The sequence below is a fragment of the Mirounga angustirostris genome, unplaced genomic scaffold (genome assembly GCF_029215605.1).
Source record: "Mirounga angustirostris isolate CCGP_5_RB_7025 unplaced genomic scaffold, mMirAng1.0.hap1 SCAF_11, whole genome shotgun sequence".
NCBI lineage: Eukaryota > Metazoa > Chordata > Mammalia > Carnivora > Phocidae > Mirounga > Mirounga angustirostris.
Window position 1 is genome coordinate 88102566 of NW_026991719.1, and position 26918 is coordinate 88129483.

At 36.3% G+C, this 26918-nt stretch overlaps 2 protein-coding genes and 1 pseudogene across 2 annotated transcripts in view; 2 read left to right on the top strand and 1 right to left on the bottom strand.

Moving 5' to 3' along the window:
• COL4A5 (collagen type IV alpha 5 chain) overlaps window positions 1-26918 on the top strand; it is a 224561-nt gene that overhangs the window by 10705 nt on the left and 186938 nt on the right. The gene's annotated exons all lie outside the window — the stretch shown is intronic.
• Window positions 1381-1973, bottom strand: LOC123848687 (small ribosomal subunit protein eS10-like). Its single transcript, XM_045881417.3, has one exon. It carries the CDS (start codon window positions 1934-1936, stop codon window positions 1439-1441), a length of 498 nt encoding a protein of 165 aa, XP_045737373.1. The 5' UTR covers window positions 1937-1973; the 3' UTR covers window positions 1381-1438.
• LOC123848682 (elongation factor 1-alpha 1-like) lies at window positions 22186-23670 on the top strand (annotated as a pseudogene).

Sequence of the window (26918 nt, forward strand, 5' to 3'; positions counted from 1 at the left end):
AATCTTATTCTAGTCCTCTTTCCAGTATACCACTTTGGTTTAAGGATTGGTGAGCTGTTAATATGATTTTGTAATTTTATTCATCCTAGTAGACACAATTAAACTACCAAATAGAAATAGTGATACTAGATTGTACTCGTGTATCTTTCCTACCATCTTCAGTCCAATTGCCAAGTCAGAAACATTTTCACTGAATAAACCACAGCAGAGGAGACAATGATGAAGAAGGACAATGAGCTAGAGTTAGTTATTTTTAGATACTAAATTGGAAAATCCATGACATCATGATCCTTGTCTTACATATCTTTGTATTCACCACACTATATAGACTGAGTCCTTGCATATAGTTGGTTCTCAGTAGCTAATCGAATGAATTTTGAATTTGGGGGAAGGTAGATTAGCATCAGAGACAAGATCTAGAATCAATGGAATGAGTTACAGGAACTCTTGGTATCAATAATTTTCTAACAATTAAGCTATTTAATAATGGAAATGCCCCATTACTAAAAGTGCTCAAATAGGGAATGTATGCTACCTTGTCAGAAATAAACAAAAAGTGTCTTTTAATTGTAAAATTCTATTGTTCTGGTTGTTAGAAGGAAAATTCTTTCTTATTGAGCTCAAATCTGCCTCTTTATAAATTTTAAGTAACTTTTGAGATATAATTGACACACAGTAAAATGTACATATTTAAAGTATACAATTTGAGGGGCGCCTGGGTGGCTCAGTTGGTTGGGTGTCTATCTTCAGCTCGGATCATGATCCCAGCTGGGATCATTGCTGATAAAAGAGGACACAAGTGAACAGGTCCTGGGATCGAGCCCCACATCGGGCTCCCTACTCAGTGGCGGGGAGTTGGCTTTTCCCTCTCCCTCTGTCTGCTGCTGCCCCTGCGTGTGCTCTCTTGCTCTCTGTCAAATAAATAAATAAAATCTTAAAAAAAAAAAAGTATACAATTTGAGGAGTTGTGACCTATGTAAATGCCTGTGAAACCATTGATACATTAAAAATAATGAACATATATATCACCAGAAAAGATTTTCATACCTCTTTATAGTCCCTCCCTCCCTCCCTACTTCCATCCTTCACTCCCAAGTAACTACTGATCTGCTTTCTTACATTTGTTTCATTTTCTAGAGTTTATATAAATGGAATCATACAGTATGTACCCTTTCTTTGTTCTGTCTTCTTTCTCTCAGCATTTGAGAGTTATCCATGTTGTGGTGTGTATCCGTAGGTCATTATTTTCTTGCTATGTAGTATTCCATCCTATGGATATGCCACACTTTGTTTTTCTATTTACCTGTTAATGGACATTTGGGTTGTTTACAGTGTGTGGCTTTTATAGGTAAAGCTGCTAAGAACATTTTAATGTTTGCATTTTTTTTTAAAATTTTTTTCTGGCTACAAATTTATTCAACACAAAACATCTCCGGCTTTACTGAGGTGGCTGACCATGTCCACGACCAAATCCGCCTCTAAACTGGAACTCAGTTGCTGACCCAGCCCCGGCCTCAGCTTTCTTGTCGGCACCAGGAGGCACAGCGCTTCGTCTGTAGATGTCTGTGTCAGCTTCCCCTCGTGTGAGTCTTGCAGATTGCTCTCCCTCCAGACCTTTGGGCTGTGGTCGGCCAGTCTCAGGGCGGCTGCAGCGCAGAGTGGCAGGCACAATCTCGGGGGGCAGGTGGAGGTAATCATGGAGATACTGGAAGCCCTCATTGGTAAGGTACCAGTAGCAATGTCTCCAGGCAAACTGTTCCTTTAGGTAGCCTCGTGATTTGAGAGACTGCATGGCCTTCATGACGTGAAGGTTGGGCACATTCTTGTCTGCCAGCTCAGGGTGTTTGGGCATGTGGACATCCTTCTTGGCCACCATCACTCCCTCCTCAAAAAGGAGTTCATAAATGGCAATTCGGTTCTTCTTGGGCATCAACATCTTGGCAGCTGCTACGTCAGGGGCCGGGGCTGGAAAGGAAGGGGCATGCGCAGCCTGATGTTTGCATTTTTTTTTTTTTTTAAGATTTTATTTATTTGACAGAGCACAAGCAGAGCGAGAGAGAGGGAGAAGCAGGTTCTCTGCTGAGCAAGGAGTCCGATGCGGGACTCGATCCCAGGACCCTGGGATCATGACCTGGGCCGAAGGCAGCCACTTAACCGACTGAGCCACCCAGGTGTCCCGATGTTTGCATTTTAACAGTTATTTTATTGAAGTGTAATTTACAAGTGATATGCACTGATCTTAGGTGAACAGCTCAATTGTTTTGTTTTTTTTTTAATATTATTTATTTGTTTGACAGAGAGAGCGCGAGAGAGCAGGAACACAAGCAGGGAGAGTGGGAGAGGGAGAAGCAAGCTTCCCGCTGAGCAGGGAGCCTGATGTGGGGCTCAATCCCAGGACCCTGGGATCATGACCTGAGCCAAAGCCAGATGCTTAAGCGACTGAGCCAACCAGGCACCCCAGCTCAATTGTTTTTTTAACAATTGTATACACAGTAACCACCAAGCAGGTCAAGATCTAGAACTTTTTCTATTAAGCTCCCTCATGCCCCTTACCTTTCAGTGTCTTTTGTGTCTTCTCTAAGAAATCTTAAACTCCAAGGTTGCAATAATATTATCATATGTTTTCTTTATAGTTTCAGATTTTTTTCTATGTAGATAACCAGTTATTCCAGCACTATCTATTCAAAAAAATCTCCTTTTTTAATTAATTTACTTTGATGGCTTTATTGAAAATCAATTGAATGTGTATGTACAGGTCTTGGATGGAACTCACTAGTCTGTTCTGTTGATCTTTTTATATATCCTTATGCCAATATCCTACTGTCTTCATTATTTTGGCATTATAATAACTCTTTAAATTTTGTAGTGTGACTCCTTTGAATTTGTTCTTCATGATTGTCTTGACTATTGTCTTGGCTATTGATTCCATATAAATTTTATATATTTTTATTTTTTGATCTTTAATATTGAATTTTTATTACTTTTTTTTTAGTTTCATTTCTTTTTGTTTCAAGTTTTTAGTTAAATTCCAGTTAGATAGCATATAGTGTAATATTAGTTTCAGGAGTAGAATTTAGAGACTCCTCACTTCCATATAACATCCAGTGCTCATTTTTAAAAAATTTATTTAGATTTAATTAGCCAACATATAATACATCATTAGTTTCAGATGTAGTGTTCAATATTTCATCAGTTGCGTATAACACCCAGTGCTCATCACATCACATGCCCTCCTTAATGCCCATCACCCAATTACCCCATCCCCCCATCCACCTCCCCTCCAGCAACCCTCAGTTTGTTCCCTATAGTTAAGAGTCTCTCATGGTTTGTCTCCCTCTCTGATGACTTTCCATTCAGTTTTCCCTCCCTTCCCTATGATTCTCTGCCCTGTTTCTTATATTCCACATATGACTGAAACCATATGATAATTGTCTTCCTCTGATTGCTTATTTCACTCAGCATAATACCCTCCAGTTCCATCCATGCCGATATAAATGGTAAGTATTCATCCTTTCTGACGACTGAGTAATATTGCATTGTGTATATATAGCATATCTTTATTCATTCATCTGTCGATGGACATCTCGGCTGTTTCCACAATTTGGCTATTGTGGACATTGCTGCTATAATCATTGGGGTGCAGGTGCCCCTTTGGATCACTACATTCATCTTTGGGGTAAATACCTAGTAGTGCAATTGCTGGGTCATAGGGTAGCTCTATTTTTAACTTCTTGAGGAATCTCCATACTGTTTTCCAGAGTGGCTGTACCAGCTTGCATTCCCACCAACAGTGTAAGAGGGTTCCCCTTTCTCCACTTTCATACCAACATTTGTTGTGTCCTTTCTTGTTAATTTTAGCCATTCTGACTGGTGTGAGGTGGTATCTCATTGTGCTTTTGATTTGTATTTCCCTGATGCTGAGTGATGTGGATCATTTTTTCATGTGTCTGTTGGCCATTTGTATGGCTTCTTTGGAGAAATATCTGTTCATGTCTTCTGCCCATTTCTAGACTGGATTATTTGTATTTTGGGTGTTGAGTTTGATAAGTTCTTTATAGAGCTTAGATACCAGCCCTTTATCTGATATGTCATTTGCAAATATCTTCTCCCATTCCATAGGTTGCTTTTAGTTTTGTTGACTGTTTCCTTTGCTGTGCAGAAGCTTTTTATCTTGATGAAGTCCCAACAGTTCATTTTTGCTTTTGTTTCCCTTGCCTTTGGAGACCTGTCTAGCAAGAAGTTGCTGTGGCCGAGGTCGAAGAGGTTGCTGCCTGTGTTCTCCTCTAGGATTTTGATGGATTCCTGTCTCACATTGAGGTCTTTCATCCATTTTGAGTTTATCTCTGTGTATGGTGTAAGATAATGGTCTTGTTTAATTCTTGTACATGTGGCTGTCCAATTTTCCCAGCACTGTTTATTGAAGAGACTGTCCTTTTTCCATTGGATACTCTTTCCTGCTTTGTCGAAGATTAATTGACCATAGAGTTGGGGGTCCATTTCTGGGTTCTCTCTTCTGTTCCATTGATCTATGTGTCTGTTTTTGTGCCAGTACCATACTGTCTTGATGATGACAGCTTTGTAATAGAGCTTGAAGTCTGGAATTGTATGCCGCCAGCTCTGGTTTTCTGTTTCAACATTCCTCTGGCTATTTGGGGTCTTTTCTGGTTCCATACAAATTTTAGGATTGTTTGTTCTAGCTCTGTGGAAAATGTCGATGGTATTTTGATAGGGATTGCATTGAATGTGTAGATTGTTCTGGGTACCATAGACATTTTCACAATATTTGTTCTTCCAATCCATGAGCATGGAACGTTTTTCCATTTCTTTGTGTCTTCCTCAATTTCTTTCATAAGTATTCTGTAGTTTTCTGAGTATAGATTCTTTGCCTCTTCGGTTAGATTTATTCCTGGGTATCTTATGGTTTTTGGTGCAATTATAAATGGGATAGATTCCTTAATTTCTCTTTCTTCTGTCTCATTGTTAGTGTATAGAAGTGCAGCTGATTTCTGTGCATTGACTTTATATCTTGCCATGTTGCCGAACTCCTGTATGAGTTCTGGCAATTTTGGGGTGGAGTCTTTTGGGTTTTACACATACAGTATCATGTCATCTGTGAAGAGTGGGAGTTTGACTTCTTCTTTGCCAATTTGAATGCCTTTTATTTCTTTTTGTTGTCTGTTTGCTGAGGCTAGGATTTCTAGTACTATGTTGACCAACAGTGTTGAGGGTGGGCATCCCTGTCATGTTCCTGACCTTTGGGGAGAAGCTCTCAGTTTTTCCCCATTGAGAATGATATTCGCTATGGGCTTTTCATAGATGGCTTTTATGATATTGAGGCATGTTGTCTCTATCCCTACACTGTGGAGAGTTTTAACCAAGAAAGGATGCTGTATTTTGTCAAATGCTTTTTCTGCATCAGTTGAGTGGATCATATGGTTCTGGTCCTTTCTTTTATTAATGTAGTGTATCCCATTGATTCATTTGCAAATGTTGAACCACGCTTGCAGCCCAGGAATAAATCCCACTTGGTCATGGTGAATAATCTTTTTAATGTACTGTTGGATCCTATTGGCTAGTATCTTGGTGAGAATTTTGGCATCCATGTTCATCAGGGATATTGGTCTGTAATTCTCCTTTTTGGTGGGGTCTTTGGTTTTGGAATCAACACCCAGTGCTCATCACAAGTGCCCTCCTTAATACTCATCACCCATTTAACCCATCCCCCCACCCACCTCCTGTCCAGCAACCCTAGTTTGTTCTCTATAGTTGAGTCTGTTTTATGGTTTGCCTCTCTCTCTTTTTTTTCCCCCGTTCATCTGTTTTGTTTCTTAATTCCATATAAATTTCAGATTCATCTTGTCAATTCCTACTAAAAAACTTTTGAATTTTTGATAGGGATAGCAACAATTCCGTGGATTAATATAGGAAGATTGAAATCTTAAAATTATTGATTTTTCCAATCCATAAACACAGTACATCTCTTGATTAATTTAGATGTTCTTTAACTGGGTCATCATAGAGTCATGCACAGCATTTGCTCACTTTCTTCCCATGCATATGATTGTTTTTATAGTAAATGCTCTTACTTAAAAATTGTACTTTCAGTTGCTTGTTGCTAAGATACAGACATATGATTCACTTTTATATTGAACTTTTTATCCTAAGATATTACTCATTTTTTCTTTTTTCTTTTCTAGTGTTTGATTTTTGCACAGTTCTGTGAGTTTTGATAGATCCATACAATAGTGTAAGTGTAATCTATAATCAAGTTATAGAACAGTGTTGTTAAATTTATTTATTAGTTCTAGTAGTTACTTTGTATTTTCCATGTACATAATTATACATCGGCAAGTAAAGAGAGTTACACTTTTTCCTTTTCAATTCCTATGCCTTTTTGTGCTGGCTGCCTTATTGGACTGACTAGGACCTCCAGTATAAGTTTAATAGAAGTGCTAAGAGGAGATATCCATTTTTGCACTCTGTCTTTTGGGGAGGATATTCAGTATTTCACCCTTATTTTAGCTTTTAAGTTTTTCATCATTACAGATTGAGGAGGTCCTTTTCCATTCCTATTTCCTGAGATTAAAAAAAATAATGTTAAATTTCATCAAGAAATAATTTGCACCAATTTAAATGATCATACTGTCCAGAGCTCAGCTGAGCTCTTAAGTCTGAGTAGCCAACTAAAACAAGCCAAAATGAAAATTAGAGTCAAGTCTTTAATTGCTTACTTCATCTCACTGATGAAGAAGCTTCAAAGAAAAAGCTCTCACAGTTTTATGGACCTAGGGGCCCAGGGGCAGAAGAAGAGAAAAAATAGGAGTGGAAAACTACTGGGTACTGAGTCAGAATGGAGAAAAGTGTCTTCAAATTTTACCCCACTTCCTCTGCTATGAACGTTGCAACAGGTGTTTGTGTGGACATGTGCTTTCATTTTCTTGGATAAATAATCAAGTAATGGAATTGCTGGGTTGTATCCTAAGTCTATTTTTAACTTTACAAGAAAATTAAAACCTGTTTTCCAAAGTGGTTGTACCATTGTACATTCCACCAATGTATGAAATGTCTAGTTGTTCCTCACTGTTTCCTGCATTTGTAGTTATTTTAACCATTTTGGTATCTTGAGTATTGCAAGCACCTGGTAGTTTTCATATAGTTCTCTTTTTATTTATATTTAGTAAAATTTACTGTCTTTGGTTTACTATTCTATGAGTTTTGATAAAAGCATACAATCTTGTAACCACTGTCATAATCAAGATTCAGAGCAGTTCCATCACCTCAAAATACGTCCTCATGCTGCCCCTTTATAATGAGCCCCCTCCCCCAACCTACCCACAGTTCCTGGCAATCACTCATCTATTTTCTTTTCCTGTGATTTTACCTTTTTTCATAATGTCATATAGATTGAATCATCCAGTATGTAACCTTTTGAGTCTAGTTTTTTTCTCATTAACATTATACATTTGCAATTCATCTATGTTGTGTGCTTTAGTAGGCCATTTCTTTTTTGTTTTCTTATAGGTGAGTAGTAAGAGCTCTTTATATATTCTGGATACAACATCTTGTCTAATCTAATACATACATGTTTTGTGGATATGTTCTCCCATTTGGTAGCTTGCCTTTTCAATTTTGTAACTGGTATTTTCAGAGAGTAAACGTTTAATTTTGGCACAATCCAGTTTATCACCTTTTTATGGTTATGGCTTTCTGTGTCCTTTATAAGAGATCTTTGAGTACCCCCAAACTCATCAGGATTTTCTCTCACGTTTGCTTCTAAAAGTTGCTTTTATGGTTTTAGCTTTTGACTCATTTAGTTATTTTATGTATGGTATTTGTTAAGAATACTGGTTCAATTTTTTTCCCATTTGTTTAACTAGTTCTAGCACCATGTATTGAAAAGATGATCCTTTTCCCTATTGAATTACCTTGGTACCTGACTCATTTAGTTATTTTGTATATGGTATTTGGTAAGAATACTGGTTCAGTTTTTTCCCATTTGTTTAACTAGTTCTAGCACCATTTATTGAAAAGATGATCCCTTCCCCCATTGAATTACCTTGGTACCTTTGTTGAAAATCTACTAACCATGTATGTGTGGGTCTATTTTTGGACTCTGATCTGTTCTATCGACCTATATGTATATTCTTAAGCTAATATCACACTGTCTTCATTACTGTAGTTTTATAATAAGGATTTAAATCAGGTAGTGCAAATTCTCCAAATCTGTTCTTTTTCAAATTTTTGGTTCACTTCCTTCTCCTCCTTCTTCTCTTCCTCTTCCTCCTTCTCTCATCCTTCTCCTCCTAATCTTCTTTTGCATTTCTATATAACTTTTATAATTAGCTTTTCAACTCATACAAATAAAACTCCTGGAATTTTGAATGGGATTATGTTTAATCTACAAATCATTTGGGGGGAAATTTGATGTCTTAATAGTATTCAGTATTCTGATGAATGAACATGATATATATTTGTTTATTAAGGTCTTCTTTAATTTCTCTCACTAATGTTTTTTACTTTTCAGTGTGTGGGTCTTATACATACTTCGTTAAATTCATCCCTAAGTATTCATGTGTTTGAACAGTATTATTAACGGTATTGTATTTTATTTTCTGTTTTCAGTTGTTTGTTGTTAGTATATAGAAGTACAATTGATGTTTTTATTGACTTGTGTGCTGTGATCTTACTAAATTATTTTACTATTTCTGGTAGCTCTTTTATGGATTGCTTAGAATTATCTGCAAATGTCATTATGTCTTTTGTGAATTAAGATAGATTACTTCTTTTATTCTACTATGCACTCTTTTTTCCCCTTTATATTATTGTTAGGGCCTTCAGGAGAATGTTTAAAATAAGTGTTGAGACCACAGTCTTTGCTAACTTTTCCCAATGTCTGAAAATATTTATTTCACATATTTTGCAGTTTTCTGGTAGTTTATGGCAAGAGGGCAAGTCCAATAACAACTGATCCAATATAGCCTGCTTTTATTTTTTGATAACACTGCTGTCAACACTTTTGAACAAAATTATTTGTATTTCAGATTATCTCCTTTCCGAAGACTTCTAAAACTAGATATTGCCATCTATATACCTATGTCTCTACCTACATATCTATCTATCCATCCATATAACTACCTAAATCTATAATATAAGAGTTACCTCAAGAGCAGTGATCGTTTTCTACTTCTTCTATACTTCACATCATCTGGCAGAAAGCCTTTCATATATTGTTCAGTATTTAGGATTAGTGTTTAGTGTTTAGGATTAATTAATTTCCTCATACTCATAATATCAAGCCTTTCATATATTGTTCAGTGTTTAGGATTAGTGTTTAGTGTTTAGGATTAATTAATTTCCTCATACTCATAATATCCCTTTAATCATAGGATAGAGATATTTCTGATCTTGCCTGTGAAGTTTAAGGGAAGAGAAACTGGGATCATTACGGTAGTTTTATTTTCTATTCATTTAACGGTCTTATTTCTCTTTGATAATGTTGTAGGAAACAAAGAATTCAGCTATAATAGGTCTTAGATTTGGTCATTCATAAAAATATTTAAAGAATACATTTATTTTGAAATGAGGAAGACTCTTTTTCTACCTTCCTTCATTTTGACTTTGTAGGAGAAATGCTTGAACAATGGCCTTACCCATTTTGAGTTAATTTGGTTTCAGGAAGCCTTTTGAAATGTGAAGCATTTATTAAGCTTTAGTATCCCTTCTGAGTAGTTTTCCTAGCTGGCTATTAATGAGCCAATTTACCCTAGCTTTGAGGTCATGTTAATTTTCATTGTTTTCTTTCAAAATGAAAGAGTCAATGCTTAATGTTGTGATTTGTAAAATAAGCTATACATTTTCTTCACCTGTGGTATGTTGAAAGTTTCCACTGTCTGGCAAAATTTACCTCCACAGGTTGTGGATTTCCCCATCTCCCATTCCCCTTGCTTCCTGGAGATACTAGATACATTTTGGAAGAAGAAAAATAACAGCTTTTCTTTTCCAGTTCTTATGGTCAGTTCCTGGGTTTTTAATTTTTAAAGATGATTTTACTTCAGAGTGAGTATACTCAGTTTATAGTAATTTGGTTAACAGTGGATAAATTCATTTTTTGCTGTCACCTCTCTCAGTTCTGTTTGCTTGCTTATCTTTTACAGCCTATTTGGGCATTTCATTTTTCTCCACAGTTGCAATAAAGACTTCTTTTTGTTATATCACAAGCTTATTAGACCTTATCACTGCCTTCATGCCTTCAATTGTGTATACTGTATAATGGAAAAAACCACAGACTAATGTTGTAAAATAACAAATGAGACTAAACTGAAAAAGGTCACCTTTCTTAGAGGCTGGAAAAGAGGTTTGTCTTCAGGGGCTTGGATTTGTTTTCCTGACTAGTTTGACTGACACATTTGAATTTGCAGATTGACAACCCTTATATTAAAAACATGGGCTTATAAACGTATCTGTTTCCTAGTAGATTTTCACGCCTATATTCTCATTTTATTCCCTCCACTCCATGATACACAGATAGGGAATGGGAAATATTTTTTTCTCCAGATGGTTAAATCATTATAATTTGAATTTGTCAATATGCCAGAAAACAAAGGTGAGTTCAAAATCAGGTCTTTCTGATTTTCAGGAGGCATTGTAAACCTTATTTACCCAGCCTTTGTTTGTTTTTATTTGAGTGTAGTTGACATACAATGTTAACATTTGTTTCAGGTATACAAAATAGTGGTTCAACAACTCTTATGGTTATGCTTTGCTCACAAGTGTAGCTACCATCTGTTACCATGCAACGCTATTGCAACACCATTGACTATATTCCCTATGCTATACCTTTTATTCCCATGACTTCTTCATTCCACAACTAGAAGCCTGTATCTCCCACTCCCTTTCACACATTTTGTCCATCCCCCACCCGCTTCTCCTCTAGCAACCATCAGTTTGTTCTCTGTATTTATAGGTCTGATTCGCTTTTTGTTTGTTTATTTGTTTGTTTTGTTTTATAGATAACAGATATAAGTGAAATCATATAGTATTTGTCTTTGTCTGACTTACTTCACTTAGCATCCCCAGGCTTCGTTTTAAAATCAGGTCCTAATTTAATCCGAACAAAGCTGAAAATATTCAAGAGGCAAAGGGATTAAATTATTTCAGATGATAATCTTTTTCTTAGTTTTTCTTACATGTCTAGTTTTTCATCGGTATTCTTAATTCATGGTACTTAAAACTTCTGTAAGGATTTTTATTGGGTTTAAGCATTAGTAGAAATGTAAATTGTTATAGAAAACAAGAGTATAGACATAGGGTCTCTTTAAATCACAATTAATGAAAATGTGTACTCATAGGGACATTAACTTGGTTCATTTTGGATAGAATACTCGAGGGCCTAACATTTCATCTCCATGGTAAATGTTTATTCAAAATTAAATGGAGAAAAAAAGACTTAAGGGGATGATAGTGAAATTATAGGTTTTTTTTCTTATCTGTATTTCCTCATTTATCTATAGTAAATATTTACTTTTGCAATAAAAATGTTAAAAAATATTGAATATTAGTTTACAACTGTATATTTCAACTTTTTTTGGATTTAAACAATTTAACAACGTATTTTACAGTTAACTATTTTCATGCCATCATTATTAAAGGAAAAAAATTACAGGGGAATTAATGAAAGAAACTAAAACAGGATTTTATTATTTTAATAAACATTTCAGGTCAATTTTAGAGTTTTCCTTTACCTGCTTTTCTAAAATAGAACTTCAGTGGGTCTTTTTTAAAGTAAAAAATTCCAGAGGCTGACACAATAACCTAATACCGGTAATAATTCTGTCATTGAACACAATGAAGAGGAGTCATCTTTAATTTGTACTCTTTCATGTAAAGTGTAACACGTATTCTCCTTATCTTTTCCCTCCACTGAGTAACAAACACCCTTCCACTTTTACTTGTCAGTGCTAAAAAAAGTGATATTTTGAACGTTGGATCCAACTTTTTCACTTATATTTGGAGCAAAATATGTAATGTATATATGAAACCTATGATTTTATTTTAGGTTCTTGTGAATGTACCCCAAATCTTTAGATAAATTGACAGAAAAGTTGCTATAAAATACAAATTCCTGGGGCACCTGGGTGGTTCAGTCGTTAAGCTTCTGCCTTTGGCTCAGGTCATGATCCCAGAGTCCTGGGATCGAGCCCCGAGCCCTGCATCGGGCTCCCTGCTCAGCAGGAAGCCTGCTTCTCCCTCCCCCACTCCCCCTGCTTGTGTTCCCTCTCTTGCTGTCTCTCTCTCTCTCTCTCTGTTAAATAAATAAAAAAAATCTTTAAAATATAAATTCCTGGTTAAAAAATTTCAGGGGTGCCTGGGCAGTTCAGTTGGTTGAGCATCCAACTCTTGATATCAGCTCAGGTCTTGATCTCAGGGTTGTAAGTTCAAGCCCCGCATTGGGCTCCACGCCTACTTTAAAAAAAAAAAAAAAAGAATCCCAGATCTTTATGTTTTAACTGAGTGTTTTGTAGTTGAGTTAGGAATATTCGGGATTTATAGAATATGTAGTAACTCTTTAATAAACACTTCAAAAAAGTGTCTTAGTTTTTAATTACTTGTAAGTTCTATAATTTGTTCCAAAGTCTTAATAAAATCATTTTTAACTAGTTAATGCTTTTTCCCAATATTAATTGAAAATATTGAATAATATTTCCTGTTGCTGTTCCGAAACCCATCTCCAAGTTGTATTTTCCCTAAAGAAGAAAATTGTGTCAACCTCAGTGATTGAGAGTTGACTCCATAACCTAGCCAGAAGAGAGGGTGTTGTGGAAGGAAGATACACTTTTAGGGTTTCTATTGCTGAGAGGATGTAGATTTTCTGATTTTGTCTAGAAGATGGTATAGGTAAATGCAGCTGGGTACAATGAGAGTGGCATGCCATTAGGCATGTTATATCCATCTTCTTTAAAGATTCTGCACATTTCTTAGTCATTCCTTTGTCAGGTGGTCAAAGTGTAGTGTGGAAGGTACATTTTCCTCCTTCTCATTGTTGCTTTAATGTAGCACTTTATCACAGGAAATTGTGGAAAGAGCGGGATTTGGAAGTTAAGTTACACTTCAGAACTGGGGTAGAGAGAGAATGCTGAGATAGTTTATCCTGGACACCAAAGGGCCTGGAATTAGAATGATGGACTGCTTTAGCATTTTGGTAGAACAAATTCCTCTCTTTTTACGGCAGTACAGAGCCCCTGCAATAGTTGGTTCTAGTTACTGTAGTAGTGTAATGGTTTGTTGTGGAGCATGGTTGTTGACATCAGACTTAGTTTAAGCCATGACTCTTCCACCTACTAATTAGACTAATTAGGCTAATATTAACCTAAAGTGTCTTAATGTGTACTACATAGTAAGTGTTAAATAAATGATAACTGTGATTTTCCACAGGATCTGTAGTCTCTTGTAATATAATTCAGTGAAATCTAATTGCCTTTCCTTAGGCATAATAATTTGTATTTTTCCTTTTTGATTATCTTTCTTCATCTTTGGTCTTTACCATAAAGTGGAAAGATGACTTAAAAGAACTTATTTCTAAAGGTATTGGCTAGACATGTCGGTTAAATATGCATATACCAATATTTGATATATTAAAAAAAAGATACAATTCCTTAAATAGTGTTATCTGACTAGAGATGAAAAGGACCAAAAGAGAGACAGGAAAATGGGGGAGTGGAAGTAGTTGTAAAGAGAAATTAAAACTAAGCGTCAACAAGAAAGCAGGTTTATCTGTAGCCGTAGGGGAGAACTGTTAAAACTACTTTGAGCATTTTGATTTCCTAGGAAGCTTCTTAAGGTTTTTAATTATTAAATTATTTATTGGGTTGAAACTAAATATTTATATATGTTACATATATGTAAGTTTATTATTCCTAAATTGATTTGAGGGGTTCTTTTCTACCCAAAGGAAATTTAAATAAATACTTCAAATATTTCAGGAAATACAGCATGCCATTTAGTAAATTTAAGGGAACAAGTGAATAACTTAGCTATTCCAACAATGTTTTGCCTCCGCATTCCTTGGCGCAAACAGGGACCTCAATGAAGCGTCCCTCATGGGAGTTGCCTTTGGAAATCTTACTGAAGAGGTCCAAGTCCCAATTCAGGGTTCAGGCTCCCCTCCCTTCTATTTTTTTTTTAAATCAACTTTTTTTGAAGTATAGTTTACATACAATAAACTGCATCCATTTTAAGTGTACAATTACTGCATTTTGACAAGTGTGTGCACCCACAATAATTAAGGTATGGAATAGTTTCATTACCCCAGAAAGTTCACCTATGCCCCTTTCCAGTAAAATCTTGCCCTGTCTTTGTACCCTGGAGGTCACTGATCTGCTATCTATCTTTCACTGTGAATGTTTATGTCCAAGTTATTTTGTATACATATTTTTCATTTCTTTTGGGTAGATACAAAGGAATGGAATGTATAATATATTTAACATTACAAGAAACTGCTGAAATATTTGTCAAAGTGATTATACTATTTTACATTCCCACCAGCAGTGTATGGGATCCTTTTAATTGTAGCCATCCTAGTGGATATGAGGGGGTATCTTGTTTTATTTTGATTTTCCTGATGCTGAGCATATGTTCATGTAGTTAGTGGCCATTCAGATATCCTCTTTCGTGAAGTGTCTTCTGTAATCTTCGCCTATTTAAAAAAATTGTATTGCTTGTCTTCTTAAATTTAAAATTTTTATATTCTGAATACAAATTCTTTGTCATATGTACACTCACACACACGTAGTATTTTTCCCATTCTACAGGTTGTATTTTCTTTCCCTTAGCAGTATGTTTCAATTAGATTTTTAAAAATTTTGATGAGGTCTAGTTTATCAGTTTTTTCTTTTATCATTATTGCTTTTTGTGTCATGTATAAGAAGCCTTTAACTACATGAAAGTTTTCAATTTTGCCTATTTTTCTTCTATATGTTTGATACTTTTAGCTTTTGAACCATTTAGAGTTATTTTGTGTATAGTACATAGGATCCTGGTTCAGTTCTTTAAAAAAATTTATTGTGAAATTCACATAATATAAAATTAACCATTTAACATGAATAATTCAGTTACATTTAGTACATTCACCATGTTATGCAACCGCTGCCTTTATCTAGATCCAAACAGTTTTATTGCTCTAAAATAGAACCTCATACTTAAGCAGTTTCTCTCTGTTTCCAATCCCCACCCCCAGCCCCTAGAAACCACCAATCTGCATTCTGTCTCTGTGGATTTAACCTATTCTGGATATTTCATATAAATGGAATAATACATTATGTGACCTTCTGTGTCTGGCTGCTTTTACTTAGAATGATGTTTTTGGGGTTCATCCCCATCATATCATCTAGCAGTACTTCATTCCTTTTTATGGTTGAATAATATTGCATTTTATGAATATACTACATTTTGTTTATCCATATCCATTATGGACATCTGAGCCATTCTTTAAGCAATTGTGAATAACACTGCTATGAACACATACATATATATATATATACTTATTTGAGTACCTGTTTTCAGTACTTTGGGGTATATACCTAGGAGTAGAATTACTGGGCCATATAGTAATTCTGTCTTTTTGAGGGACCACCACACTGTTTTCTTCAGGGGCTGAACCATTTTAAATTCCTACCAGCAATGCCTGAGCATCTCAATTTCCCCACCTCCTTCCAACAGTTTTTATTTTGTTTTATTGTTATTACTATTATCATTGTATTATGGCCATCTTAGTTTGTTAATGAAGTACTTCTTCATTATGGTTTTGATTTGCATTTTCTTAATGACTAATGATGTTGAGTATCTTTTCATGTGCTTGTTCCCTATTTGTATATCTTCTTTGGAAAAATGTCTATTCAAGGCCTTTGCCTATTTTTTAATTGGACTATTTGTCTTTTTCTTGTTGAGTTATAAGACTTCTATATATATTCTGGATACTTAAGAGATACATGATTTGCAAATATTTTCTCCCATTCCGGAGGTCATCTTTTCACTTTCTTAATAATATCCTGTTATGCACAGAAGTTTTAAATTTTCATGAAGTCCAATTTGTTTATTTTCTTTTGTTGCTCATATTTTGGTGTCATATCTAAGATTCCATTGTCAAATCTAACATCATGAAGATTTACTCCTGTGATTTCTTACAAGATTTTTATAGTTTTAGATTTTATATTTAGGTCATTGATCCATTTTGAATTAGTTTTTGTAAATGACATGAGGTAGAGAGCCAATTTTATTTCTTTGCATGTGGATATGCAGTTGTCCCAGCACTATTTGTTGAAGAAACTATTCTTTTCCCATTGGATTGTCTAGGTACCCTTGTCAAAAATCAATTCACCATAGATGTATGGGTTTATTTCTGGCCTCTCAATTCTATTCCACTAGCTATTTGTTTGTCCTTATGCTAGTACCAACCATAGCTTTATAGTAACTTTTGATATTGAGGTGTGTGAGTCCTCCAACTTTCTTTTCCTTTTCTAGATTATTTTGGCTATTTGGGGCCCCTTACAATTCCATATGAATTTGAGAATCAACTTTTCCATTTTTGCTCAAAAGGCTGTTGGGATTTTGATAAGGATTTCACTGAATCTGTAGATTGCTTTGGGTGGCATTGCCATCTTAATATTGTTGAGTCTTCCAATTCAGGAACAAAAGTTGTCTTTCCATTTATTTAGGTCTTTCCCCCCCCCCTTTTTTTTTTTAAATTTTATTTATTTATTTGACAGAGAGAGAGCACGAGAGCAGGAGCACAAGCAGGGGGAGTGGGAGAGGAAGAAGCAGGCTTCTCGTGGAGTAGGGAGCCCAAGGCGGGGCTCGATGCCAGAGGCAGAAGCTTAACGACTGAGCCACCTAGGCGCCCCTCCCTTTTTTTTTTTTTAAAGTAAACTCTAGCCTCAACGTGGGGCTTGAACTCATGACCCTGAGATCAAGAGTTGCATGCTCTACCGACTGAGCCATTCTCTACTCTGCCAGCCAGGCACCCCTATTTAGGTCTTTTAAAATTTCCTTCATCAGTGTTTTCTCTGTACATGTCTTTCATTTACTTGGTTAAATTTATTCCTAGATATTTTATTCTTTTGGATGGTATTACAAATTGAATTGTTTTCTTAATTTCTTTTTCAGATTGTTCATTATGATTATATAGAAACAAAATTGATTTTTTGTGTTCATGTTGTACTCTAGGACTTTGCTGAACTCATTTTTTAGCTCTAATATTTTATTTGTAGATTCTTCAAAACTTTCTATATAGAGAGGATCATGTCATCTGAAACAGACATAGTTTTACTTCCTTTCAAATTTGGATATATTTTATTTCTTTTCTTTACCCAATTACTCTGGCAAAGGCTTCTGGTACCATGTTGAATAGAAATGATGAAAGCAAGCATTCTTGTCTTACACCTGATCTTGGAGGAAAAACTTTCAATCTTTCACCATTGAGTATTGAGATAGTTGTGAGTTTTTCATAAGTACTTTTTATCATGTTAAGAAAGTTTTCGTCTAGTCCTAATTTCTGAGTGCATTTATCATGAAAGGGTGTTGGACTTTGTCATATGTATTTTCTGTATCAATTAAGATGATCACTTGGTTTTTTCTCCTTGTTCTGTTAATGTGGTTTTTTCTCCTTGTTTTGTTAATGTGGCCTATTATATCAATTAATTTTCTTATGTTGAACCACTCTTGCATTTCTGGGATAAATTTCACCAGGTCATGGCATATAACCCTTTTTGTGTTCTATTAGATTCAGTTTGCTAGTAGTTTGTTGAGATTTTTTGCATGTTTTTTGTAGGGAGTATTGGTCTGTAATTTTCTTTAGTGTCTTTGTCTGGCTTTGGTTATCAGGATAATATTGCCTTCATAGAATGAGTTAGGTTGTATTACCTCCTCTTCTACTTTTGGAAGAGTTTGAGAAGAATTGGTGTTAAGTCTTCTTTAACTATTTGGTAGAATTCTCCAGTGAAGCTATCTGATTGTGGACTTTACTTTGTGGTGAGTTTTTTTATTACTGATTCAATGTCTTTACTTGTTACAGCTTGTTCAGATTCTCTATTTCTTTTCTTTTTTATTTAATTATGAAATCTAATTCACATAAGATGTTAGTTTCAGGTGTACAACATAGTGATTTGACAATTCTATACATTATTCAGTGCTCACCACTGTAAGTGTGGTCACCGTCTGTCACCATACATTATTACAGTATTATTGACTATATTCCTTATGCTTATTTTCATCTCTGAGATTTATGTATAACTGTAAGTTTGTATATTTAAATCCCCTTTATCTATTTTACCCATCCCTCCCACCTCCCCTTTAGCAACTGCTAGCTTGTTCTCTGTATTTAAGGGTCTGTTTGTGCTTTTATTTGATCACTTGTTTTGTTTTTTAGATTCCACATATGAGTGAAATCATATGGTATTTGTCTTTCTCTGACTTATTTCACTTAGCATAATATCCTCTAGGTCCATACACACTGGCACAAATGGCAAGATCTCATTCTTTTTTATGGCTGATAATATTTTTATTCTATATACCACATCTTCTTTATCCATTCAACTAGTTTTTTAAGTTTTTATTTAAATTCCAGCTAGTTAGCCATACAGTGTAATAGTAGTTTCAGATATACAATATAGTGATTCAACACTTCTGTACAATACCTGGTGCTCATTATAATAAGTATACTTCTTAATCCCCATCTCCTATTTAACCCATCCACTCACCCACCTCCCCTCTGGTGACCATCAGTTTGTTTTCTATAGTTAAGAGCCTGTTTCCTCATTTGCCTCTCTCTCTTTTCTTTCCCCCCATGTTCGCTTGTTTTGTTTCTTAAATTCCACGTAAGAGTGAAATCACATGGTATTTTTCTTTCTCTGACTTACTTTGCTTAGGATAGTACTCTCTAGCTCCATCTCTGTTTCTTCTTGAATTAGTTTTGATAGTCTGTGTTTTTAAGAATTTGTTCATTTCATCTAAGTTGTCTAATTTTTTGGGTGTATAAGTACTTATAGTATTCTCTTATAATCCTTTTTATTTCTATAAGGTTGGTAATAATGTTATATCTTTCATTATTTATTTCAGTTATTTACATCTTCTCTAATTTTTGATTTTGTTGATCTTTCCAAAGAACCAGTTTTGGTTTCATTGATTTTCTCCATTGTTTTTCTATTCTCTGTATTACTTATCTCCACTCTGATTTTTAGAATTTACTTCCTTCTGCTAGCTTTGCATTTAGTTTGCTCTTCTTTTCTGTTTTTTCTAAGGTGCAGAGGTAGGTTACTGATTGATTAAGATCTTCCTTTTTTAATGTAGGCATTTACTGCTATAAATTTCCCTGTCACCACTCCCTTTACTGCATCCCGTAAGTTGTGGTATGTTGTGTTTTCATATTCATTCTTCTCTGAGTGTTTTCTAATTTCCTTTGTGATTTTTTTCTTTGACCTTTTATTGTTTAAGAGTGCATTGTTTGAGGGGCGCCTGGGTGGCTCAGTCGTTAAGCGTCTGCCTTTGGCTTGGGTCGTGGTCCCAGGGTCCTGGGATCGAGGCCTGCATCAGGGCTCCAGGCCTGCATCAGGGCTCCCTGCTCTGTGGGAAGCCTGCTTCTCCCTCTCCCATTCGCCCTGCTTGTGTTTCCTTTCTTGCTGTGTCTCTCTCTGTCAAATAAATAAAATCTTTTTTTTAAAAAAAAGAAGAGTGCATTGTTTGATTTTCATGTCCAGTTTTTCTCCTTTTATTGAAATCTAGCTTCATTCCATTGTGGTTGGAGAATATACTTTGTAGGATTTCAGTATTTGTATATTTATTGAGGTTGGTTTTGTGGCCTGTATAGGTTCTATCTTGAAGAATGTTCCATGTGCACTTGAGAAGAATGTGTATTCTGCTCTAGAGTGAAGTGTCCTATATTTGTCTTTTAGGCCTAGGTTTAAGGTATTGTTCAACACCTCTATTTTCTTATTAATCTTCTGTCTAGATGTCTTGTCCATTTTTGAAACTTGGTTATTGAAGTCTCCAACTATTATTGTACAGCTATCTAATTCTGTCTTTAAGCCTGTCAATATTTGCTTCATATATTAGGGGCTCTTTTGTTTGGTATATATGTTTATAATTGTTATAAATTATTGATGCATTAACTTAAAAAATATGTACAAGATAATGTCATTCTTTGTGTCTTGTAACAGATTTTGGCTTAAAGTCTAGTTTGTCTGATATTATAGCCAGTCACTCTAGCTCTCTTTTGGTCATTATTTGCATGGAATATCTTTTTTCTTTTTTTAACTTTGAATCCATTCTGCCAATCTCTGCCTTTTGATTAGAGAGTTTAATCCATTTACATTTTAAGTAGTTACTTATAAAAGGGATTTACTATTGCTGTTTGCTATTTGTTTTCTGTATGTCCTTACACCCTTTTTGCCTTTCGTTTTCTCCATTCATTTCTTTTGTGTTTAATAGATTTTTTTGTATTGTACCATTTTTATTCTCTTTTCATTTCCTTTTATTTATTCCTTTTACATATTTTCTTAGTAGTTACCCTGGGGATTAAAATTAATGTACTGGGTCTCCTGGGTGGCTCAGTTGGTTAAGTGTCTGCCTTCAGTTCAGGTCATGACCCCAGAGTCCTGGGATCGAACCCTGCATTGGGCTCCTTGCTCAGTGGAGAGCCTGCTTCTCCCTCTCTCCCCTGCTCGTGCTCTATCTCTCGCTATTTCTCTTTCAAATAAATTCTTTAAAAATATAATAAAATAAAATGAATTGACTAAATTTATAACAGTCTGATTTGAATTGATACCATATTGTTCTTCTTACAGGTTACATCTGTAATACATTGTGTGCCCTGTAACATATATTTATAATTACCTTTTTATGCATTTGGTTTTTAAATTATATAGGAAATAAAAAGAGGAGTTACAAACTGAAAATATACTGGCTTTTTTTTTTTTAAGATTTTATTTATTTATTTGAGAGAGAGAATGAGATAGAGAGCATGAGGGGGGGAGGGTCAGAGAGAGAGACAGACTCCCCGCTGAGCAGGGAGCCCGACGTGGGACTCGATCCCGGGACTCCAGGATCATGACCCGAGCCGAAGGCAGTTGCTTAACCAACTGAGCCACCCGGGCGCCCCCATACTGGCTTTTATATTTACCTCTATAGCTACCTTTACCAGAGATCTTTATTTCTTCATAAAGTTCTGAGTTACTGTCTTGTGTCCTTTCATTTCAGCTTGAAGAAATTCCTTTAGCATTTCTTTTTTTTAAATTATGTTAATCACCATACATTACATCATTAGTTTCTGATGTAGTGTTCCATGAACCTTTAGCATTTCTTGTATGGCAGTTCTATTGGTAATGAACACCCTCAGGTTTTATTTATCTAAGCATGTCTTAATTTTAGCTCCATTTTTGAAGGATGATTTTTGCTAGATAGGCAATTCTTGATTTTCAGTGTTCTTTTACTTTTGGTACTTAAATATGTCATTCCACTGCCTTTTGGCCACCATGGTTTTTGATGAGAAATCAGCTATTTGTTGAAAATCTCTTCTTTGTGTTGAGTTGCTTCTCTTTTGCAGCTTTACAGATTCCATTTGTCTTTGTCTTTGACAGTTTGATTAGAATGTGTCTTGGATCTCTTTGAGTTGTCCTACCTGGCGTTCATTGAACTTCTTGAATGTGTAGATTCATGTATAATCAAACTTGGGAATTTTGCAGCTACTATTTCTTAAAATATTCTTAAAAAGAATATTTAAGGACACCTGGGTGGCTCAGTTGCTTAAGCATCTGAGTCTTGATTTCAGCTTAGGTCATAATTTCAGGGTTGTGAGATTAAGCCCCACGTCAGGCTCTGCACTGAGTGTGGAGCCTGCTTGAGATTCTCTCTCTCTCTCCCCCACTGCCCCTCGCTAGCCCCCTCATGTGCACTCTCCCTCTCTCAAAATAAATAAATAAAAATATTTTTTAAAAAAATATTTAAATATTCTTTTCTGTTTTCTTTGGTACTTTTTTTTTTTAAAAGATTTTATTTATTTATTTGAGAGAGAGAGAGAGAGAAAGAGCACATGAGAGGGGGGGAGGGTCAGAGGGAGAAGCAGACTCCCTGCTGAGCAGGGAGCCCGATGTGGGACTTGATCCCAGGGCTCCAGGATCATGACCTGAGCCGAAGGCAGTCACTTAACCAACTGAGCCACCCAGGCGCCCTTCTTTGGTACTTCTAAAATGTATATTTTGTTCAGATTGATGGTGTCCCATAGATCTCCTGGCTCTGCTCATTTATCTCCATTCTTTTCTTTCTGTCACTCATACTGGGTAATATCAATTGTTGTATCTTCAAGTTTATTGATTTTTTTCTTCTGCCTGCTGATATCTGATGTTAAACACCTCTACTGAAGTTTTAATTTCAAATATTGTGCTTTTTAGCTCAGGAATTTCTATTTGGTTCCTCTTTGTACTTCTCTGATGTTGATATTTTCCTTTTGTTCACATATTGTTTTTCTGGTTTCATTTAGTTCTTGGTCCATGGTTTTCTTTAGGTCTTTGAGTATATTTAGAACAATTGTTTTGAAGTCTTTGTCTAGCTTTTTTGCAATGGGTTTGCCACCAGAACACAGGTGTCATGAAAACCACCACTGAACCCAAACCAAAATGGGAAAGGAAAAGACTCCTATCAACAATGTCATTGTCATCATTGGACATGTAGATTTGGGCAAGTCTACCACTACTGGTGGTCATCTGATCTACAAATGTGGTGGAATCAACAAAAGAACTATCAAAAAATTTGAAAAGGAGGCTGCTGAGTTGGGCAAGGACTCCTTCAAGTATGCCTGGGTCTTGGATACTGAAAGCTGAACATGAATGTGATATCACCATTGAAAATTTGAAACCAATAAGTATTATGTGACCATCATTGATGCCCCAGGATACAGAGACTTTATAAAAAACATGATTACAGTCACATCTCAGCCTGACTATGCTGTCCTGATTGTGGCTGCTGGTATTGGTGAATTTGAAGCAGGTATCTCTAAGAACCCGCAGACCCGTAAGCATGTCCTTCTTGCTTACACAGTGGGTGTACAATAGTTATTTGTTGGTGTTAACAAATGGATTCTACTGAGCCACCCTACAGCCAGAAGAGATATGAATAAATTGTTAAGGAAGTCAGTACCCACATTAGGAAAATTGGCTACAACCCTGAGACAGTGGGCATTTGTGCCAATTTCTGGTTGGAATGGTGACAACATGCTGGAGCCAAGTGCTAACATGCCTTGGTTCAAGGGATGGAAAGTCACCCATAAAGATGGGAATGCCAGTGGAACCACACTGCTTGAAGCTCTGGATTGCATTCTGCCACCAGCTCATCCAGCTGACAAGCCCTTGCGTCTGCCCCTCCAGGACGTCTACAAAATTGGTGGTATTGGTACTGTCCCTGTGAGCTGAGTGGAGACTAGTGTTCTTAAACCTGACATGGTAGTCACCTTTGCACCAGTCAATGTTAAATGTTAAAACTGAAGTAAAGTCTGTTGAAATGCACCGTGAAGCTTTGAGTGAGGCTCTTCCTGGGGACAATGTGGGTTTCAGTGTCAAGAATGTATCTGTCTGGGCGCCTAGGTGGCTCAGTTGTTAAGCGTCTGCCTTCGGCTCAGGTCATGATCCCAGGGTCCTGGGATCGAGCCCCACATCAGGCTCCCTGCTCCACGGGAAGCCTGCTTCTCCCTCTCCCACTCCCCCTGCTTGTGTTCCCTCTCTCACTGTCTCTCTGTCAAATAAATAAATAAAATCTTTAAAAAAAAAAAAAGAATGTATCTGTCAAAGATGTTCGTTATCCTGAACCATCGAGGCCAAATCAGTGCTGGATATGTACCTGTGATGGATTGTCACACAGCTCACATTGCTTGCAAGTTTGCTGAGCTGAAGGAGAAGATTGATTGTTATTCTGGAAAAAAGCTGGAAGATGGTCCCAAGTTACTCAAATCTGGTGATGCTCCCATCATTGATAGGGTTCCTGGCAAGCCTATATGTGTCAAGAGCTTCTCTGACTATCCTCCTCTGGGCCATTTTGCTGTTGGTGACCTGAGACAGACAGTGGCTGTGGGTGTCATCAAAGCAGTGGACAAGAAGGCAGCTGGAGCAGACAAGGTCACCAAGTCTGCCCAGAAAGGTCAGAAGGCTAAATGAATATTATCCCCAATACCTGCCACCCCAGTCTTAATCAGTGGTGGAAGAACGGTCTCAGAACTGTGTGTCAATGGGCCATTTAAGTTAATAGTAGAAGACTGGTTAATGATAGCAATGCATTGTAAAACCTTTGGACGGAAAGGAGAATTTTTTGTGGACCATTTGTTGTGTGTGTGTGTGTGTGTGTGTTTGTATGGCAATTTTAAGTTATTAGTTTTTAAAATCAGTACTTTTTAATGGAAACAACTTGACCAAAAATCTGTCATAGAATTTTGAGACCCATTAAAACAAAAGTTTAATGAGAAAAAAATATATAAAAATAAAGTCTTTGTCTAATAACCAGCATTTGGACTTTCTCAGTGATAATTCCTGTCAGTTATTTTTTTTTTCTTAAACGGGCTACACTTTCCTTTTACTTTGTAATATTTGGTTGAAAGCAGTATTTGATTATTTTAAATGTGGTAACTGGAAATCAGACTTTGCCCTTTACCAGAGTTTCCTTTTTTTAAAAATTTTTTTATTGTTATGTTAATCACCATACATTACATCATTAATTTTAGATGTAGTGTTCCATGATTCATTGTTTGTGCATAACACCCAATGCTCCATGCAGAACATGCCCTCTTTAATACCCATCACCAGGCTAACCCATCCCCCCACCCTCCTCCCCCCCCAGAACCCTCAGTTTGTTTTTCAGAGTCCATCGTCTCTCATGGTTCATCTCCCCCTCCCATCTCCCCCTGTTCATTCTTCCCCTCCTGCTATCTTCTTCTTTTTTTTTTTTCTTAACATATATTGCATTGTTTCAGAGGTACAGATCTGAGATTCAACAGTCTTGCACAATTCACACAGAGTTTCCTTGTTTTTATTGTTGAGGGCTGCCATTATTCATTTGTTTAGTGGCTTTTACAACCTGTTTATGCAGAGCCTCTATCCCTTGTCATGTATGGTACTGAAATCTGTGTTCCTTTAACTTGTGCTCAGATAGTGTTTTGATAGATATTTCTCTGAATGCCAGGAACCAATAAAAGAGAGAAAAGGAGAACAAAAGAAAAAAAAACAGAAGGAAGAAAAAATATCTCCTGTCTCTGTGCGTTGGCTCTGTGTTATGGCACTCCTTTAACACTTAGCCAGGACATTTGCAACTCTGCCTTAGGTTTCACTCCCTGCTTATATTGTGCTTAGAGATCAGCTACAGTGAAAGCTTAAGTTTTTCTTAGGTCTTTCCTGAGCGTAGGTCCTCCCCTGGGCATATACCTGGCTTTTTAAATTCCTCAGTATACATGGGCATTTTTCAATGCCCTATTTTTTCCAAAAAGCTCCACTGCTTTTCCTCCCAGGCTTTTGGCATCTTATCCATATGCCTCACCTTCAGTCTTTTGCCCCTGGCAACTGTGGTTTGTTCATTTACTTTACATTGGTTTTTCACAATGCCTACAGCTCGACTGTCCTGTGTCTTTTCCAGGTTAGGTAAAACAAAGATAAATGCCTTGCATCAGTCCTTCAGGTGGTCCCCAGACAGGTTAGAACAGACAAACAATTCTTCGTGAACAAAATCTGCTCTGCTGTCCCTGGTACCAGGGACAAGGGTCCCACAGTGAACGTGGCTACCCTCTTAAAAAGTGCCACTGAGCCAGGGAGGCAGCTGGGTAAGGACAAGCAAAAGCACCACAGACCTTTTCTACCACTTTTAATTTGTATTTTTCTTGATTCAAAATTTATTTGGTTGTTGTAAACCTTGGATCATTTTCCAGAGTTCTGACAAATTTGGTTTTGACAGTTCCTTCTTAATTTTTTGATGTTTCTGCAGAGGGACAGGTGCTTAGAGTTTCCTACTCCACCATTTCACTGATGTCCAAAAAATTTTTTAATACGTTCTTTTACTGTTTTTTGGAAACACAATCCATTCCCTATTGAGTTACTTTTCACTTTCTGGATCCTCTACTCTGTTTTGTTAATCTGCTTGCCTATCCTTACACTAATATCACACTGTCTTGATTATTGTAGCTTTATGATAAGGCTTGAAATCAGGCAGTGCATGTTTGTTTGGATTGTGTTTAATCTGTAGACTAATCGACATTAACAATATTGAATCTTTCTTTACATGTCTGTGGTATATTTACTTTTTAGGTATTCTTTAATTTTCCTTGGTGATGAAAAAATTTACATTTCAGTGTACCAGTTTTATTATTTTTTGTAGTAACTTTTTATAGATTCTTCAGGATTTCCTATATGCCATTTCTGAAAAGAGACAGTTTTACTTTTCCCTCTCCATTCCCTCTATTAGTTGTTTACTTTGCCTGTTCTGGAGAGGACCTCCAGTACAATATTCAGTAGAAGCAGGGAGAGCAAAGTGATGAGATTAGTCATTTATGCCTTGTTCCGCTTATTAGAAGGAAAGCATTCAGTTTTTTACCATTAAATGTGATGGCAGTTCAATGGTTCTCAATAGGTGGGGAAACTTTGCCCATAGAAGACAATTGGCAATGTCTGGAAACATTATTGGTTGTTATGATTGGGGGCTGTTATTGGCATCTACTGGTAGAGGCCAGAGATGCTGCTAAACATCCCATAATGGCCAGTACCCCCACCCACCTAGTCTGCATGACAAAGAATCATCCAGGCCAAAATGTCAGTAGTGCTGCTGCTGAGAAACTCTGTTAGTTGTGGGTTTTATGTGCTGCCTTTTATCAGATTAAAGAAGTTAGCTTTTATTCCTAGTTTGGTGAG